Raw genomic sequence first — 16,179 nt, 5'->3', positions numbered from 1 at the left:
TGGATGTGTTGGGGGGGTGAAAGGGAGCAGGGTGGCGAGCACGTGGGCAGGGGAGAGCTGGTGGAGACGGCGGATCTGCAGAGAGGGTTTGGAAGTGGTGTGGAAGCTTTGCCCGAAGTGCCAGGGACCCAGCAGAGCTGGGCTTGCCCTGGGAAGGGAGAGGGGGTTTTGTGTTTGTTGGGAGCAGGAGAAGGGGGGGAAAAGTCTCTCCCTTCCCTCAGGCCTCTCTGTGGCTTGGGAAGGGGGCAGCAGAATTGAAGAATGCTCTATGAGATGTTGGGGTACCCATATGGCCCAGCCGCTGGCCCGGTGACGATGCAGCCCTCCAAGGGGTGGGTCACCTCTGACAATACCCTGCCCGGCCTGGGGTGCCAGCAGAGCCGCGCAGTCAGCAGTCACCGTGGGCCATGTTTCCTACCCGGCCACTCCCTGGTGGGGATCGTCCTGCAGGTTATCCCGTGCTGAGTCAGAGATGGGCGATAAGGAGAGGGAGGCTCTCCTCCACTCGCTTTTGGAGCGGCTTACCTGCCACGGCTGGGGTGGGGAGCTGAGGGCTGAGCTCATGTGCCGGCAGCACACGGGCCTTGGGGAGGGATGGTCCCACCCCGGGCGGATGGGCCATGATGGCGGGACGGGCCGTGTGCTGGGAGGGGGGATTGCACAGCCCCACGTGAGCCCAGGGGTGCTTGTGCCTGCGGGGGGCATGGAGGAGACAGGGAGGGGGGTGCCACCGAGGGGCTGCTGAGCAGGCACGGAGGGCAGAGCTGTCTGCGTCGGCTGCCTGAGGCCATCTCCCCGCTGCAGGGGATGCGAAGGTCACACCGGTGCGGGCTTTCGGCTGGCTTCTGGCTGCTTTGCTGCTCCGTATTGGCGAGCCCCAGCTGCAGCACAGCGGCGTGCAGAGTTCCCCATCCTCCCTGCGAGTGCCCCCTCGTCCCTCCGGAGCCTCTCAAGCCGACTGCCTGATGACTAGCCCTGCGTTTCTTAATGCATATAAATGCCAGAAGGACGTGCTTCTCCTTGCCATGCCCGCTTGCTCTCCCTGACTGCTCCTGCCCACGGCCCTCCTGGGCTTTGTCAGGCAGGCAGGTGGCAGGGACAGCAGGCAGCGTGCCAGGGCTCTCCGCTCTCCCAGCTCCTTTAAAAGGTCCTCCTCTGTGCAGGGGCTCGGGCTGTGCTTCCTGTAAACTGGGTTTTTGCATCCGCTCCCAGTGCCGCTGTGGAGCGAGCGGGGCAGGGACAGCAGGGCCGGTGGGCTCCTTTTGCAGCTTGTTAGCAGCCATTCCTGGCTACCGCTTTGGTGCCGCTGGTGGTCTTAAAAGCAGGTTGGGGCCAGCTACGCCTCGCCGAGGCGTTTGTATGCGGTAGGTGTGACAGCGCATCGCGAGGCTGCTGGCTGCCAGGGACGTGCTGGTCTGGTCCAGTCAGCGGCTGCGGGCATGCTCGGGCAGCTGCTGCTCTTCCCGAGGGGGCTGCACGCTGGTGGTCAGGGCTCGGAGGTGGAGGGGAGGGCAGGGTGATGGCCCTCAGAGGGGGCTGCACTCTGGTAGTCGAGGCTTGGATGGTGGGACAGAGCACATGGCAGCGCCTTGGTTGGGACGTGCTGTGCGCAGCAGTGTGTGACCAGGAGGGGTTAACGACCTTAGCATCTCGCAGGCTCCCTTGGTCCCTGGGCTGGGGATGTGTCTTCCTCCAGGGCAGGAGCTGGTGGGGGGTGTTTTGTTGGGCTGCCTGCTAGAAGAGTGCAAAGCAGCAAAGTCTCTGCTGGGTGGGGTGGAACAGGCTTGACACCGTGCAGGAAAGCCACCTAACCCTGCTCCTCTTGTTTTTCTTCCTCCAGGGCTGACCGGACTGGCCGTGCCCACGATGCCCTGAATGCCGAGTGCGGCAGAAGCAGAGGAGACTGTGTCCCGCTAGCTGCTCCTCCCTCCCTCATCCCTTTAGTTTGGGTTTGTTTCTATTTATTTTGTGGCTGGGTTTGGGCATGGCCTTGGCCAAATGCGAGGCTGCTGCAATGTGGCTCCTTTGGCTCAAGCACCACTTGTCCGTCAACGTTTGGACTTTGCTGCTCTTGGGGAGCACCTGGCTACCGCTGGCGGAAGGCAGCCCCAAGTCTCCCTTTAGGACTTTCCCAGTTACAGACTGGAGCTTGACACACTTGGTGGTCCACAACAAAACTGGGGAGGTCTACGTAGGGGCTGTCAATCGGATCTACAAGCTCTCCAATAACCTCACGCTCCTGCGGACCCACGTGACGGGGCCCGTGGAGGACAATGAGAAGTGTTACCCTCCACCCAGCGTTCAGTCCTGCCCACACGGACTGGTCACCACCAACAACGTGAACAAACTGCTGCTGGTGGACTACTCGGGGAACCGGCTGATCGCCTGTGGCAGTGCCTCCCAGGGTATTTGCCAGTTTCTGCGGCTGGATGACCTCTTCAAGTTGGGTGAGCCCCACCACCGGAAGGAGCACTACCTCTCCAGTGTCAACGAGTCGGGCACCATGTCTGGGGTGATCATCGAGGTGCTGAACGGACAGAACAAGCTCTTCATTGGGACGCCCATTGACGGGAAGTCGGAGTACTTCCCCACACTCTCCAGCCGCAAGCTGATGGCCAATGAGGAGAATGCGGAGATGTTTGGCTTTGTCTACCAGGACGAGTTTGTCTCCTCACAGCTCAAGATCCCGTCGGATACGCTCTCCAAGTTTCCCACCTTTGACATCTACTACATTTACAGTTTCAGCAGCGAGCAGTTTGTTTACTACCTGACCCTGCAGCTGGACACCCAGCTCACCTCGCCTGACTCCACCGGGGAGCAGTTTTTCACCTCCAAGATCGTCCGCCTCTGTGTGGATGACCCCAAGTTCTACTCCTACGTGGAGTTCCCCATTGGCTGTGTGCAGGACGGCATCGAGTACCGCCTGATCCAGGATGCCTACCTGACCAAGCCTGGCAAGGCTTTGGCCAAGTACCTGGGCATCTCAGAGGGGGAGGATATCCTCTTCACCATCTTCTCCCAGGGCCAGAAAAACAGAGTTAAGCCTCCCAAGGAGTCTGTGCTCTGCCTCTTCACGTTGAAGAAGATCAAGGATAAGATCAAGGAGCGTATCCAGTCATGCTACAGAGGGGAAGGGAAACTCTCACTGCCCTGGCTCTTGAATAAGGAGTTAGGCTGCATCAACTCGGTAAGTTCCCTCTTGTCTCTACCCAAACCAGGCTGTTTCTGGCTCCTGGCAGTGCTCTCTGGCCAGACCCTTGCTGGTGACCTGACCTGCACCGTGTTTCCTGGTGGGAGGACTGGCGCCCTTAGGGATGGGCGCTCTGCTTGCTCAGTAACATTCCTCGTGGAGATTGCGGCTTGGCTTCATTGTGGGGCGGCCATCTGGGTTTGGGCTGCATCGGTGTCCGCGGAGAGCCCCAAGCAAGGGGCCTTGTGCTGATGCAGGTGCTTGCTTCTGGTTCCCCTAGTCTGTGGATTTTGGGAGTGTTGGTGAGCTGGGCTGGGAGGGCAGGATGCTCAGTCCTCAGGGCATCTGCTGCAGCTCTGCTGGGGACTCCCTCACAGATGGCTCGTGAATTTGTGAGTGTTGTGTCACCTGGGGCTTGGCGGTGGCTGAGCAGAAGGTGTTGGGGACAAGGAGCGCAGACCTGATGGAGAGTGGCAGGGAGGTTGGTGATCCCAGTAGAAGTTGGTCACGCTTAGCGGGGAGAGACCCCGTCCTCACCGTGGGGTGCTGGAGAGCAGGACAGAGAGCACCAGGCACTGTGAGCGAGATGGGGTTTGAGTGTGGCCAGCGCAAACTGTCACCCAGAGGTGACACATGCTGGCATCCCAGAGCAGTGATTCCCAACCGAGGGAGCACTCCCGTCTGTCCCTGGAGATGTGTCCTGCCTGGTGCTCATGTGGGCACATCTGGCCCCTGCTTGTGGCTCAGCTGCTCTGTGTGGGGCCTGTGAGTGGTGGGGAGTGGGGAACCTTCACGCTTGGCTCTCTACGTTTATTTTCCATCTATTACTGTTGCTGGGTTTTTTCTCAGGCAACATTACAAACCAGGAGTGGTTGCAGGGAGGCTATGGCTCTGGGTGACGGAGAGGTCTTACGCTGGGCACCACCAAGCTGGGCTGGTCAGATACCTGTCAGAGAGGGGTTTTGGGGTGCCGGTTTGTGCATTTGGGAAGTCCCGACACCCCTGCTATTGCCCACCTACCCTCAGCCCCACTTGCTGGTGCTCGCACCCATTGCTAAGCCCCCAGCCCTGCCTGAGCAGGGTTTTGGGTGCCTGGTGGTGCAGGCAGGTGGGCAGGGGGTCCTTGCGGAGCAGCTCTGCCTTCCCTCCCACCGTCCTCCCCGCAGCTCCGGAGGAGACAGCTAACAGCTGCCTGACAAAGTAAAGGGTTTGCTGTCAAGAGCGCTGGGCTCGCAAATCAGATTTTGGCTTTGAACTAATTCAATTTTGCTGGAAAATGATGAAATCGTTACACTGCTGCTTGTTGGGTCGCGCAGCTGCTGGCTCCGGTGGCAGAGATGCTCACTGCTGCCTCTCATACTCCCGGCTTGCCTCCCCCAGTGCTCCGTGGCAGGACTGCGCCCCCCAGGTTTGGGGAGGGGGCTCTGCCCTCCTGCATTTTGAGGGTGGTTTCATGCTAGAAGGGTCCTGGGATTGCTACCTGGTGGCCAGCCTGAGCAAGCAGGTGGATCTCAAGGTGCTCTTTGGGTCCTGCAGACTTGCTGGGTGGAAGGATGCCTGTCACGATGGGGGGTGGCTAGTGTTTTTGAATGGGTTGGGTTGGGGGGTGCTGCTCCCCCCCAGGGAAGCCAGGTGGTGTTTTTTGTCCCTGTCCTGCTCCAGCTGCCGAGGAGAGCTGGGAAAGGCATGACTGGATCATGAGTGGAGCCCTCAGCCCCTTGCTGTGCTGAGCACAAGCCAAACCAGACCCCATGGAGCATGTAACCTCTTTCTGGCAGGAATCTCTGTGCCCCGGATAAAATGCAGCCACCTCTGGGGTGGGTCATGGCAGTGACAGATCTCTGGGTGGTGAGGGCTCGCCAGAAAATAAAGGGCATGTTCGTTTTTTGTTTGTAAGGAGGCAGAATGTAGTTGTTCAAAGCAGTAGTTGCTTGGGATTTACACCCCATCTGTATGGAAGGTATCCCAGTAGCTCTGTTGCTCCCCTCCTTCGAGGCAGCAAGGGTCTGAGGCTGGTCCGTACTGGAGGGGGCTTTGCCGGTGCCCCGCTCCAGACCTTGAGCAGCACAGGGCCGAGGGATGCTCATCCCCCGGCGCTGCAGGGCAGCTCCGATTCTCTGGTGTCAGAGCCAGGAGGAGAGGCCGCCAGGCTTGGCAGCGAGCTCAGGAGATGTTAGTGGTTCCTCCCTGGTGCTGGCGAGCGGAGCGAATTCCAGTCTCCTGTTTCTCTCCCCTTCTGGGATCCAGCGATCTGGCAGCGGGAAGGGGAGCGACACCCCTCGTGCTGGCGTGCTCGGACCCATGCGTGGAGTCGCTGCACAGCAAAAGCACCTTGCGGCACTGTCGGGTCCGTTCTCCTGTGCCATCCTCGCTGACTAAACCACTCCTGAGCCTGCCCAGAGGATTTTCTGCTCGTGGTGTTTCACTGAAGAGGGGTTCGGTGTTGCGTAGCCCAGCTCTTTGCTGTCCCTGTGCAATGCAGGGACCGAGGTCTGCATGCCCGCGGCCAGAGGTGCTCGGTGCATCTCCCCAGCGCGCCTGTCCCCCCATTCGTGGGGGACGAGGGTCTGATGTAGCAGGGCTGGGAGAGGGCAGCAAGTTGGAGCTGGAGTGGAGATGCTGCAGCAGGGAGTGATTTGGGGTTCCTGGAGTCCTCGGCCCCCAGGCTGGTGGCGTAGGCAGAACCAGTGTCCAGAGCCGGCAAGACGTGGGCAGCAGCACTGCCTGAGGGAGAAAATGAGTTTTGAGTCCTTGGTGGGGCTTGCTGCCCAGCCTGCTGGCACAGGGCAACGGCTAGTGACAAACTGGCCCAAACTGGGCTGGGATAAGCCAAATCCTTCCTGGGGGCAACCAGAGAAATGCAGATGTTAGTAAACTGTACTGCACTGGGATTATTCCTGGGCAGTGATTAACGTGCAAAAAGCCTGGCATCCCACTTGGTACCTGCCTCCTGCAGCCTCCTCCCTGGCTCGTCGAGTGCCCTGCATCCTCCATCGCAGCCACAGGGGGATGGGGTGTGCCTGTATTGGTGTTAACTGGCGAATTACCGGCTAATTAATAACACTGAGCCGCATGAGCCTTGCCTCCGCTGTCTGCTCCCTCATTGCTTTCGTAAGTGGGCTTGAAGGGAGGCAATGAGACAAAGCGCATCAAGGAGACGGCCCGCTCCTGCTTGCTCAGTGCTGCGAGCCTGCTTTCGCCCTTCCAGCAGACTGCTTCCCCCAGGGAAAAAAGTTTCCTGACCCTATTTTGGGGAGGCGGGTTAGTGCTGGAACTGATGAGAAGGCTGCAGTACCAGGTGGGGGCCTGGGGTGTCTGGGGGCCAGGGGCAGCTGAGAGGGGTGCCAAAGGAAAGCAATGAAATAACCCCCCCCCCCCAAATTAAATAAAAAATACCCTCAGACCCCTGAAACAAACAGCCCCCCTTGCAATGGGCTGAAGCCATGGTCCCTGCAAACACCCATGCAAATGGGAGAGCGGGCAGAGCTCCATGCCTCCTGCAGATCCCAGCATCTGCAAGCTGAAATGCTGCAAGGTCACTGGCCCTCGCGTGCCGTGGTGTGTGTCAGTCCTTGCCGGTCCCTCTGTCTGTCCTTCCGTCCCTCCATCCCTCCGCCATGCCTGTCCCCACGGATGCCGTTGGTGTCATAACCCCTGTACCACTGCCCTTGGCCCGACCTCCTTGTGCTTCCTGCCTGCGCTTCCCTAACGAGGCAGTTTGCTGTTAATGAGCTAATTGTCGGCGTAATTATTTATCGAGGTGGTGTCGGCATCGCAGCGGCGGGTGCTCCTCGAGGTCCTGGAGCGCAGCTGTATTTGTCGTTTCCCAGAGAGTTTGTTGAGACAAAGCAGAGAGGAGTAAACACCGTAAACATCTCTCCTCCTGCATATTCAGCAGCCGAGGGTTTGGGGAAGCGGCAGATTGAGTGTGGAGAGAGCAGAAACTGCACCCCCGGGGGCTGCCAGGGCTTAAATACCTTTGTGGCATTGTCCTCAACCCCTGTGCTACTGCTGCTGGACCGTGCTGGGATGCTTTGCTGGGGTGGAGGGGCTGTCAGGGCCAAAGAGTGTTTTTTTCCCAGCAAAGTGCCTGAAGGATCCCAGGTATCCGGATGGGAGGTTTGTATCGGCTGGAGCATTGCTCCCCTCTCGCCCGTGGTTGGGAAGATAATTTTCTCAGATCTGCTAATTTTCTCAGATATTTTAAAATATCCAGCCTGGTGATACAGAGGAGGACGCTTGGCGCGATGGATAGGAGAGGGCGCTTGCGAGGCTGGGATTCAGAGGATGGAGAGGTCCTGCTTCCCCTTCCCCCCTTTTCCTGTGGTTGCGGATGCTGCGTTGGTGCCACATGTTCATGTTTTTGGGGATCCCCTCATCTCTCATGTGTGAGTGTAGGAGTTCCTCCACTTTAGGGAAGGATAAGCAAAGGTCAGGCGAGGAAGTTGGTCTTTGGCTGCATACTTACCCAGGCACCCCACAAAAACAGAAGTTAGAGTAACTGAGGAAGCAGAGCAGCATCCCCAGAGCGCCTGGCGAGGCCGAACGTTGGAGGCTGGCATTGTTCCTGGTCCTCCCCCGCTGGAATCCTGGCATGGTGCTGAGTTCCCACTGCAGCCAGGAGCAGGACCGCTGGCCTTGGGGCTGGTGTGGCGGCACGGCGAGGAGGGCAGGCAGCCTTGCTGTGGCTGCGGGAGGCTGAAGCCATTGTGGCTGCGAGTGCATCGCGCCCAGGCATGGAAAAGCATCTTGTTTTCCCTCCTCCCCATGGGCGTCTCGGGTTGCTGGCCACAGTCTGTCTGGGCTGACCCTCGCTTCCTGGGCAGCAGTGGGTGGGAATCACGGGGCCGTTTACTGCCCTTGTGTACGTGGAGCTCGGGAGCTCGGCGTTTTCCCATATGCTCCATGCACATGATGTATGGATTTAAAACCCCTTGGGGACTGGCATCTATTTGGAGGCCACTGCTTGCCAAAAAACCTCTCTCCCCTTTAAATTCAAAGTTATGTAAGGAACCTCATGAAACGGAAAAATCCTGTGGCCAGAGCAGCCTGTCTCCCCATCCGCTGTGCCTGCCTTGCCGCCCTGACCTCCCGCACCCAGGCTCACTGCTACCCTCAGAGATTTGGCCAGAGCTGATCGCTGCCTGGGGACAGACTGGGGACTGCTGGGGGTGGATTTTGCTGATGCTGTGTGACTGTGTGCAGCCATTGCCTAGTGCGGGACCTCTGGAAGGCCCACGTGCCCCCCAGGCCGGATATGCGTGGCCAGGGGATGTCACTCTGCTCAGCAGGTCAGGGTGACACAGCGAGGATGCTCAATGGAGGAGGTGAGCGCTGCAGAGCTGGTCCTGGTCCCACTCCCCCACCTGCATCCCGGCTTTCCCAGGGGGCATCCCTCTGGCTTCGCCGTGCCCATCAGCATGGCTGTCCTCACCGGAGGTCCCCACTGCTGCAGCCCCGAGGGCGGAGAGGGGCCGGTGCAGCCTCTGCCTCTGCCTCTCCCTGGGCAGAGCTTGCAAAAGCTTCTCCCAGACCCGCGGGTGAGCGCTGAGCCGAGGAGGCAGCTGGCTGAGCCAGGTGGGGCAAGTCAGCACAAAAAAAATGTGGGGATTTCCCGAAGATGTTCCTATAGGAGGAGGAGCAGGGTTGGCAGGTGGGTAGCGTGTTCGCTGGAGGCTCTGCTATGTGAAGTGAGGCTCTTTCAAGAGCCCTGACCCGTTTGTCTTGGCACAGCCTTGGCTGGGAAGTGTTTTGTCTCTGAGGGAAGGCTGGGGTGCAGGATGCAGCCCCTCCTGCCTTACTGCCAAGCCGTTTTCTTTTTGAAGCTAGCACCGGCGTGGGGGGGTGTGTGTGTGTGTGTGTGTGCTGGGGAGCTTATGCTGGCATCCCACGTGTCTGCGATGGCAGCGGTGGGGATGGAGGGGGAGTGGGGATGCTGCGCTGTCTCCTGCTGGGCTTGTAAGTGCTGCTCTGTAAGATGCAGAGGACCAAGAGCCTTGGTCTTGGTCTGCAAAGCTTGTTCAGATGCAGAGACGTGCTGCGTGCCTTGGATGTATCAAGTGCCTTACATCAGCACATTGGGAATTTTAGGGAAGCATCAGCTCATCCATTCCCTCAGCTGGTGAGGTGGGATGGCTGGGACAGGAAGGGCAAGGGACGGGGCTGCCGAAGCTGCCATAGCCTATGGGGTAGAGGTGGGAGGTGGCTGATGGACATCTGGGAGGTCTGGCATGTTGAGGCATTGGCAAAAATTTCACCTCTCCTCTGTGTTCTTCCTACAGCCGCTGCAGATCGATGACAATTTCTGTGGACAGGATTTTAACCAGCCGCTAGGCGGGACTGTCACCATTGAGGGGACCCCGCTTTTCGTGGATAAGGAGGATGGGATGACTTCGGTGGCTGCCTACGACTACAGAGGACAAACTGTCGTCTTTGCGGGCACACGGAGTGGGAAGATCAAAAAGGTAGGAAAGCTGTTGGTGATGCCGATGGAGGGATGTCTGCTTGCGTTGCTGGCCCTTTGGGGCTACAGGTAGGGCTGTGCCTCCATCAGAGCATGACTTGATATATTGGGGGTAACGTGCAAAGGACCAGTGAGGGGCAATTTCCCCTTGCTCCTCCCTGCCAACCAAATTCACAAAACCTCTGTCTTTTGGAAGGATTGTATCTTAGGGATGTCGAGTCCTGGCTGGTGGATCAGAGCCTGTCCCGTTGTCTCTCAGGGCGGGTGGGTTTGCCCTGTAGCTGCCACAGGGTGGGCTCTGTGTGGATCTGTATGGCTTTGCCGTTGACGTGGGCAGGGTGGATGGAGGTGGGTGCTGATGGCTTCAGCCCTGTGTGGGGGAGACTTCCTGTGCCCCGCCACGGCACAAAAGGCTGCTTGTTGGTGGCAATTAGCAAATAGCTCCGTGTGTGCCTTTCTCTGCCTGCATCTCCACAGGGCACGGATTTCCTGTTATCATAACATCGTGCCTATAATTACAGCTGTACATGCCCTGTATAAACACAGCTTGCATTAACTGCATCCTCAGCCAGCGAAAGGCAGCGCCAAAGTCCTGGTAAGGTCCTTGCCAGGGGCAGGAGGACCAGGGCTTGGCCGGGGGGTCCTGCCCATTGCTCTGTGACTCGTGAGGAGCTCCAGCACCCTGTCCTGGGCACAGCACCCTGCGTTTTTTCAGGTTGTGCTGGTCAGGGTGCCCCGGAGGAGGCAGGGTGGCTTTCCTGGCAGGAATTAGGGGCAGAGTGCCATTGTGGGGGGGTAGTCTCTGTTTGTCCCACTTGCACTGCCTCTGTTTCCCCTGGTCCCCCCACCTGCCCGCAGCGCTGCCTGGTAGTGTATTTAGGGGCAGGGAGGATATGGGCAACATGTGTTGGGGTGGGAGGCAGGATGCTGGTGTCCTCTCCAGCCCTACAAACTCTGTTTCGCTTTCTGCAGTCCTTGGGGGGGGCATGGCGGCGCCAGGGCTGAGCAGGGCTGCGGGGAGCTGACGGAGGCAGCTCCTCTTTCTGGATCAATGAGGGATCCGGAGGGACCGGTGTCACGTTGCTGGCAGCTTCTCCTGCCGCTGAGCTGCAGATGGGAGGTTTTAAATGGGGATGGGAACGGAGGAGGGTTCGCAAAGCCACAGGGACGGTGTTACGCCTCTAGTTCCTTATTTATCTAGAGGGGCTGGCAGTTGCTTTTTACACAGCAGATTTGTTTTTTCCTCTCCCTCTTTTTTTTTAGTTCTTCTCTGATCTTTGCATCTTCAGAGCCACTTGCAAGCAGCAGTCTAGGGTGGGTGCCTGGCTGGGGTGTGTGCTGTGTGCTATAAGGTCAAGGCTGAGGCCAGGACGTGGAGCCCAGGTGTGGCTTGAGCATCTTCCTCTCCTGCAGGGCCTTCTGCAGCTTGCTTTTTGCTGGTTTCTAAACTCCGTGCCCCAAAGAGCTAGTCTGGCTCTCTGGCCCTGCAGGGCACAGAGACGTGGAGCAGGAGCTCCATGGGGAATAAGAGATGGGTCTTGATCCTGTCCCAGCAGTGGGACTCTAGGCAGGTTTTGTAGGCTCATCCTGCCCGGAGCCCCCCAAGCCCCTGGGGTCGCAGAGTGCTCTGACGGCCCTGCGCTGCCGGGTCCCCACAAGGGCTGGGGGGGCTGGAGCCGTCCCCTGCTGTGACCTTGGGGTGGGCAGCCCAGCCTTTCTGCAGCAGGGGCTGCCTGGCCCGCCCAACAAAGCGCTGCCTCAGCAGCTACCTGATCCTGCCGCCTGGCTGCCGGCGAGGCTGGATGGAGGGGAAGGTTCCCCCCGCATGGGGGGCTGTCGGCCTGTCCCCGGGTGGTGCCGGAACGGGATGACTGGCAGGGTACAGCAGAGCGTGGCCAAGGTGGCTCCCCCAGGCAGAGGGTGCAGGAGGGGCGCATCCCTTAGCAGCCGTCCCAATCCCTCTGCTTCTGCGCTGTCGGCATTTCCCCCCATCCCCTTGGCAAGTGCCTGCATTAGGCTTGGCACAGCCCAGTGACTTTCTCTGCCCTCCTGCCCGGCCCCCCTGCCCTTGCTGGCATCTCTCGGGCCCTTGCCGGCATCTCCTTCGGGGAGGGAGGGCTGCACCGACAGCTGGGTGCTCCCCTCCCCATCCCCAGGAGCCCTGTAATGGATGCCGGTCTGCCGAGGGGGCACCAATTTCGCCATCTGGGCTGGGGTAAGGTCAGGGCAGAGTCATTGCCGTGTCTGGATTTTCCTTGGATGGCAGCTCCCATGCCCAGCATTTGTCCAGGCTGTTGTGTGCAGACAGAGCCTCCCTTTGTCCCCCCTCGAAAAAGCCACGCGAGCCTCTGGCTGCCCTGCAGCCTGTCCCCGGCCCTGCCGCCAACAGTTGCTGCCATGAGGTTGGGGTGCTGGGTAGCACCTGCTGCTGCCGCAGCTGCAGGGAGACCCTAATTTGGGGGGGGAGGGGGGACACACGCAATATCACAGGCGATGTCAGAATAAAGGTGTATTTGCAAAACTGTCTGCAGGATGGGACCGGGGGGCATAAGAGGGGATGGAGATAATACAGGACCCTTGGGGTGCTGAGTGGGTTGCAGCAGAGAAGCCCCTGGCAGCCCACTCTCTGCATGTCCCTGGTGGGTTACCAGGCAGGCGGTTATCTTTGGCCGACCGCGAGTTATGCAGAGAGGCCAGGCTTGGAAAGCCCTTGGCCCCACGTGCTCGCTGCCCTCCATGCCAGCAGTCATGGGATTGGGGTGCTTGGGGAATTCCTGCCGCTGCCGGGTGAGCAATGTGGGGATGACTTCTCATGCTGCTGGGGCTGGCTGTGAGCCACTTCCTCTGCCCCCCCCCAGCTCGTGTGTGAGGACCCGGCCTTGCACCCTGCAGTCTGAGGGTGCAGTGGATGGGGAAGTGACGCAGGGACACGAACTGTGAGCACGCTGCAGCAGGGATGGCCAGGGGATATTTGCATGAGGGAAGCAAGGCTTGCTTCCTAGTGCTTGCGTTTTTTGTGGAAACTACCTGTCCTTGCTTGGCAATCTTTTTACTGGGACGTTGTCATTTTCTCAGGTTGTCTTTCCTATTTTTGGGGTGGACAGAAAGCTGCATGTGTAATTGCAATGGGAGTGCTCAGTCACATGCTGGAAAGGCACATTTCACACTGCACCTGTAGTCACCTCTTAACCTGTGTGTGCCAAAGACTTGATTTTGGATGTGCTTGAAGTGTTGTACAGGGAGGTGGAAGAACGACAGTGCTGGAGGGGGTGTGCTGGTGGTGCAACGTCCTCCCAGTAACTTCACCGTGCTGGGCTGGCGGCTCGGGGCCGGGGCAGTGGAGCATCCTGGGAGGTGCAGCACAGACCAGGCTGCCCTCGTTAGCTTGCCATCTGCTCCTCATTATGCAAACAAGGCACTGCCTTAGGGCTCTGCTGAGCTCCGGTGTGGCCCTTGTGGGTTGACCCAGTTTTGGGTGCCGTCTGGTTATTTTTGGGGGCTGAGCTGAGCTCTTCCCTCAAAGCAGCTGGTGGCTCCCTGCCCACTGTGGCCCCTCAGCTGCTGCGGAGCAAAGATGCTGTGAGCTGGCGGGGTGCGAGGTGCCGTGCGGATCAATGCCCGGTGCATTGGGGCGAGGAGAGCTGCTTTCACCCTTGTCAGCCCCGCCATCCCTCCTGCCACGTCCCCACAGGACATATCCAGCATCACCTGGGGTCCGGGAGCTGGAGATCCCTGCGGTGGCCATGGTCATGGGACGGTACGGCATTCCAGCCAGGATCACATTGGACCGCGTATCCCTTGCAGCCAGTTGCGCTCTCGTCTTTTGGAGGGTTATCTGGCTGCCCAGTTGCCACCGTAATCCCTGCAACTCCCTGCCCTTGGCTGGCCTTGGGTATGAATGCATCAGGATGTGTCTCCATCGGGAATCTGCTCCCAGCCGGGGCTCGTGCTTGCTGCAGCTTGTTTATTCTCTCCCACGGAAAGCACAGCTGAGCTGCCCCCATGTCTGGCTTCTTTGGCTTCTCCACTTCAATAATAATAATAAATAAGCTCTTCGTGCTAAGTGGGTCATCCCCATCACTACACAACGGGATGTGGTGCTCCTCTCCTGTCCTGGGGAGGGTCAAGGGGCTCTCCTGCAGCCCCCCTGTTCTGTCAAGGGCAGGGAGCTGGGGGTGCTTGGGAGGCCAGATTTGGCAGCCCATGGAGGCATCCCCTCTGCGTAGGGTGGTTGTTAAAGCTTTGGAGAAGGATGCTTCGGTGTGTTCACAACCTTTGGTGTGTGTCTGCACAGTGAGAGCCTAAAATATGCGCTGTGGGGAGGGGGAGCTGCTGGCTGGGGGCTTTTCAGGAATTTCCCTGTTGCCTGCTGGTTCTCTTCCCATCGTGAAAGCCCCCGTGCATCGGCCCCTGGGGTGCGAGGCATGACCTGGTCGCAGTTCATGTGAGCTGGAAGGAGAAGCCGTCAGGCTCCCTGCCCGCTCTGCTGGTCCCCATCCCCGCGGCTCCTTTTGCATCACCCTCTGCTTAGCGCTCAGGGTAAGCGGCTCCGGCTGAAAAGGGGCCCTTTGTGTCTTGGCGCGTGAAATCCGGCTCCCGGAGCGCCCAGGAGGGCTCGGCCCGCCTCGTGACCCTGCTGCCGGCTATCCTACTTACTGCCTGTGCCTCGGCAGGCTTTGGGGCGGGGGCACATTTGGGGTGTGAAGCCTGCCCTGGCCCTGGCCGTGTCAGCCGGTGACCCTTGAGGACTCCCTGCCATCGACCCCATCGCAGCCCCTGGAAATCCTCTCCTGCCTGTGTTGCTGCCTCTCCCCAGCTGGCCGCCCGGCACAAGGGTCTTTTGTTCCTCCTGCCTCTCCCCTCTCCTGCTGCATCCCCATCCCATCCCCTGGGGACCCCTCGCCCCCTCCCCATGTGCACATAGCCCCCCGTGGGTGCCTGCGCCCAGCCCTGGGAGGGAGATTCGCTCCTCGGAGCATGCGTCCGTGCCTCTCCCCAATCAATGGCAATAATTTTATTGGAATGACAAGGTAGCCGACGGTTGCCAAAGCGAATCCATCAAATACCTCTTGGCGGCTCCCCACCCCCTTGAGAGCTCTTGCCGGAGTCGTTAAGCTGTTTTAATCAAGGTGGAGGCTGGAGAGCTGGCATGTTAAGTGGACAGGGTGTATGGGAGAGGGTGGTGGAGCCTTCCCCGTCCCCCCGCTCGTGGCGGGGAGCGTTCGGCATCGGCCCATTCCTGCTCAGCAGGAAGGGGCCCTGCTCGCCAGCGTCGGGCTTTGTTGAGCCGCCCGGCTCCGAACAGGATGTCTCATTGTTGGAGGAAACAATTAGAAATTCATCGTGAACCGTTGGCCTCGGGGACAGGCCAGGGCGGCAGGGCCGGGGCTGCAGACAGCTGCCAGCTCCGTCCTCGAGTGACTCCTGGAGGGGGATGCCGCCGGGGTTCGGGCTCCTGCCTGGTGCAGGATGGACGGGGCTGACGTTTCCATGCTCCTGGCTCTCTGAGGGATGCTCCGGTGCACTCACGCAGCCTTAGGGAGGGAGAGGAGGTGTTGGGGAGCTCCCTCCCCCCAAACCCCGCTCCGTCCAGCCCCCGTGCCCCCAGGCTTTTTGACTCACAAGCCATAACTCTCTTTTTTTTTTTTCCCCCCATCTGCTCTGCACTCCAGACAAAGCCGGCAGGTGAGCAAGGGCTGGGAGCCTGGCGCCCGGCCAGCCGGGGAGGCAGCAGCAGCAGCCAGCCCTGCTCCAACCTTCCCTGCCGAAAGCGCTGACGGTGCACGTCTCGCCTCTCCCTGGCTCCGGCGCCGGGCGCCCGCAGGCAACGCGCTGCCTAACCCCAATCCATCAGCCTGCTCTGGCTGCCACGGAGCCGCCGACGGGTAAGGCAGCGTGCTGACGGGTAAGGCAGTGTTGCCACCCGGCTTTGCCGGTGTCGGGGCAAGGTGACTTTTGGGGAGCGGCACGTTGCAGAAGCTGGAGGAGGCTCAGGGATGGAGGCGGATCCCAAAGACCCCGTTGTCTTCAAAAGGGCTGCTGAGTGTGAACCTGGCTTCTGTAATTGCCCCAAAAATGGGGTTTGAGGGCAAAATGCCTCTCGGCAGCCCCCTGAGCCGGCTTGGTGCTGCCCGGCGTGCTCGGGAGCTGGCAAGTCTGTGCCAGCCAAATGCAGCAGCATCGCCTTCGCAGCCCGTCCCTGCAGACCACCCTGTGCCGGCAGGGGCTGGAAATAGGGTGGAAACAGGGCTGGGAATTAAAAAAGTGAGAGCCTGCGGGTGTGTGCCTGCGCACCATCGGTTCTGCCCCTGTTGTTGCGGGGCCATACAAGGCAGCAGTGGCCGTGGCTCAGCAGTGCCGGGAGAGGAGGCTGCAAGGCAGAGGAGTGATGCTGTGAGGGGTCAGGGGCTGCTGAAGCATTGGGGCTGTCTCTGGCACTTCTAGTCCTGTCTGCGTTTCCCCCAGCCCAGACCCAGCACCTGGAGGCTGGAGCAGAGTGGGAAGGGGCCGGCGTGGTGCAGAAACC

General features: G+C 59.9%; 1 protein-coding gene across 2 annotated transcripts in view; it reads left to right on the top strand.

The window, feature by feature from the left end:
• The window catches only part of PLXNA1 (plexin A1), a 123,602-nt gene that overhangs the window by 12,913 nt on the left and 94,510 nt on the right, over positions 1–16,179 (top strand). For both annotated transcript variants that reach the window (XM_054838175.1, XM_054838176.1), the window contains exons 2-3: positions 1,841–3,187; positions 9,472–9,654. In XM_054838175.1, coding sequence (XP_054694150.1) covers positions 1,985–3,187; positions 9,472–9,654 — 1,386 coding nt within the window. In that variant the 5' untranslated portion in view covers positions 1,841–1,984. The remainder of the gene's footprint in view (positions 1–1,840; positions 3,188–9,471; positions 9,655–16,179) is intronic.

The sequence above is a fragment of the Grus americana genome, chromosome 11 (genome assembly GCF_028858705.1).
Source record: "Grus americana isolate bGruAme1 chromosome 11, bGruAme1.mat, whole genome shotgun sequence".
Taxonomy (NCBI): domain Eukaryota; kingdom Metazoa; phylum Chordata; class Aves; order Gruiformes; family Gruidae; genus Grus; species Grus americana.
The sequence above is the reverse complement of the archived record's forward strand: the minus strand, read 5'-3'. Positions and strand labels throughout refer to the sequence as shown.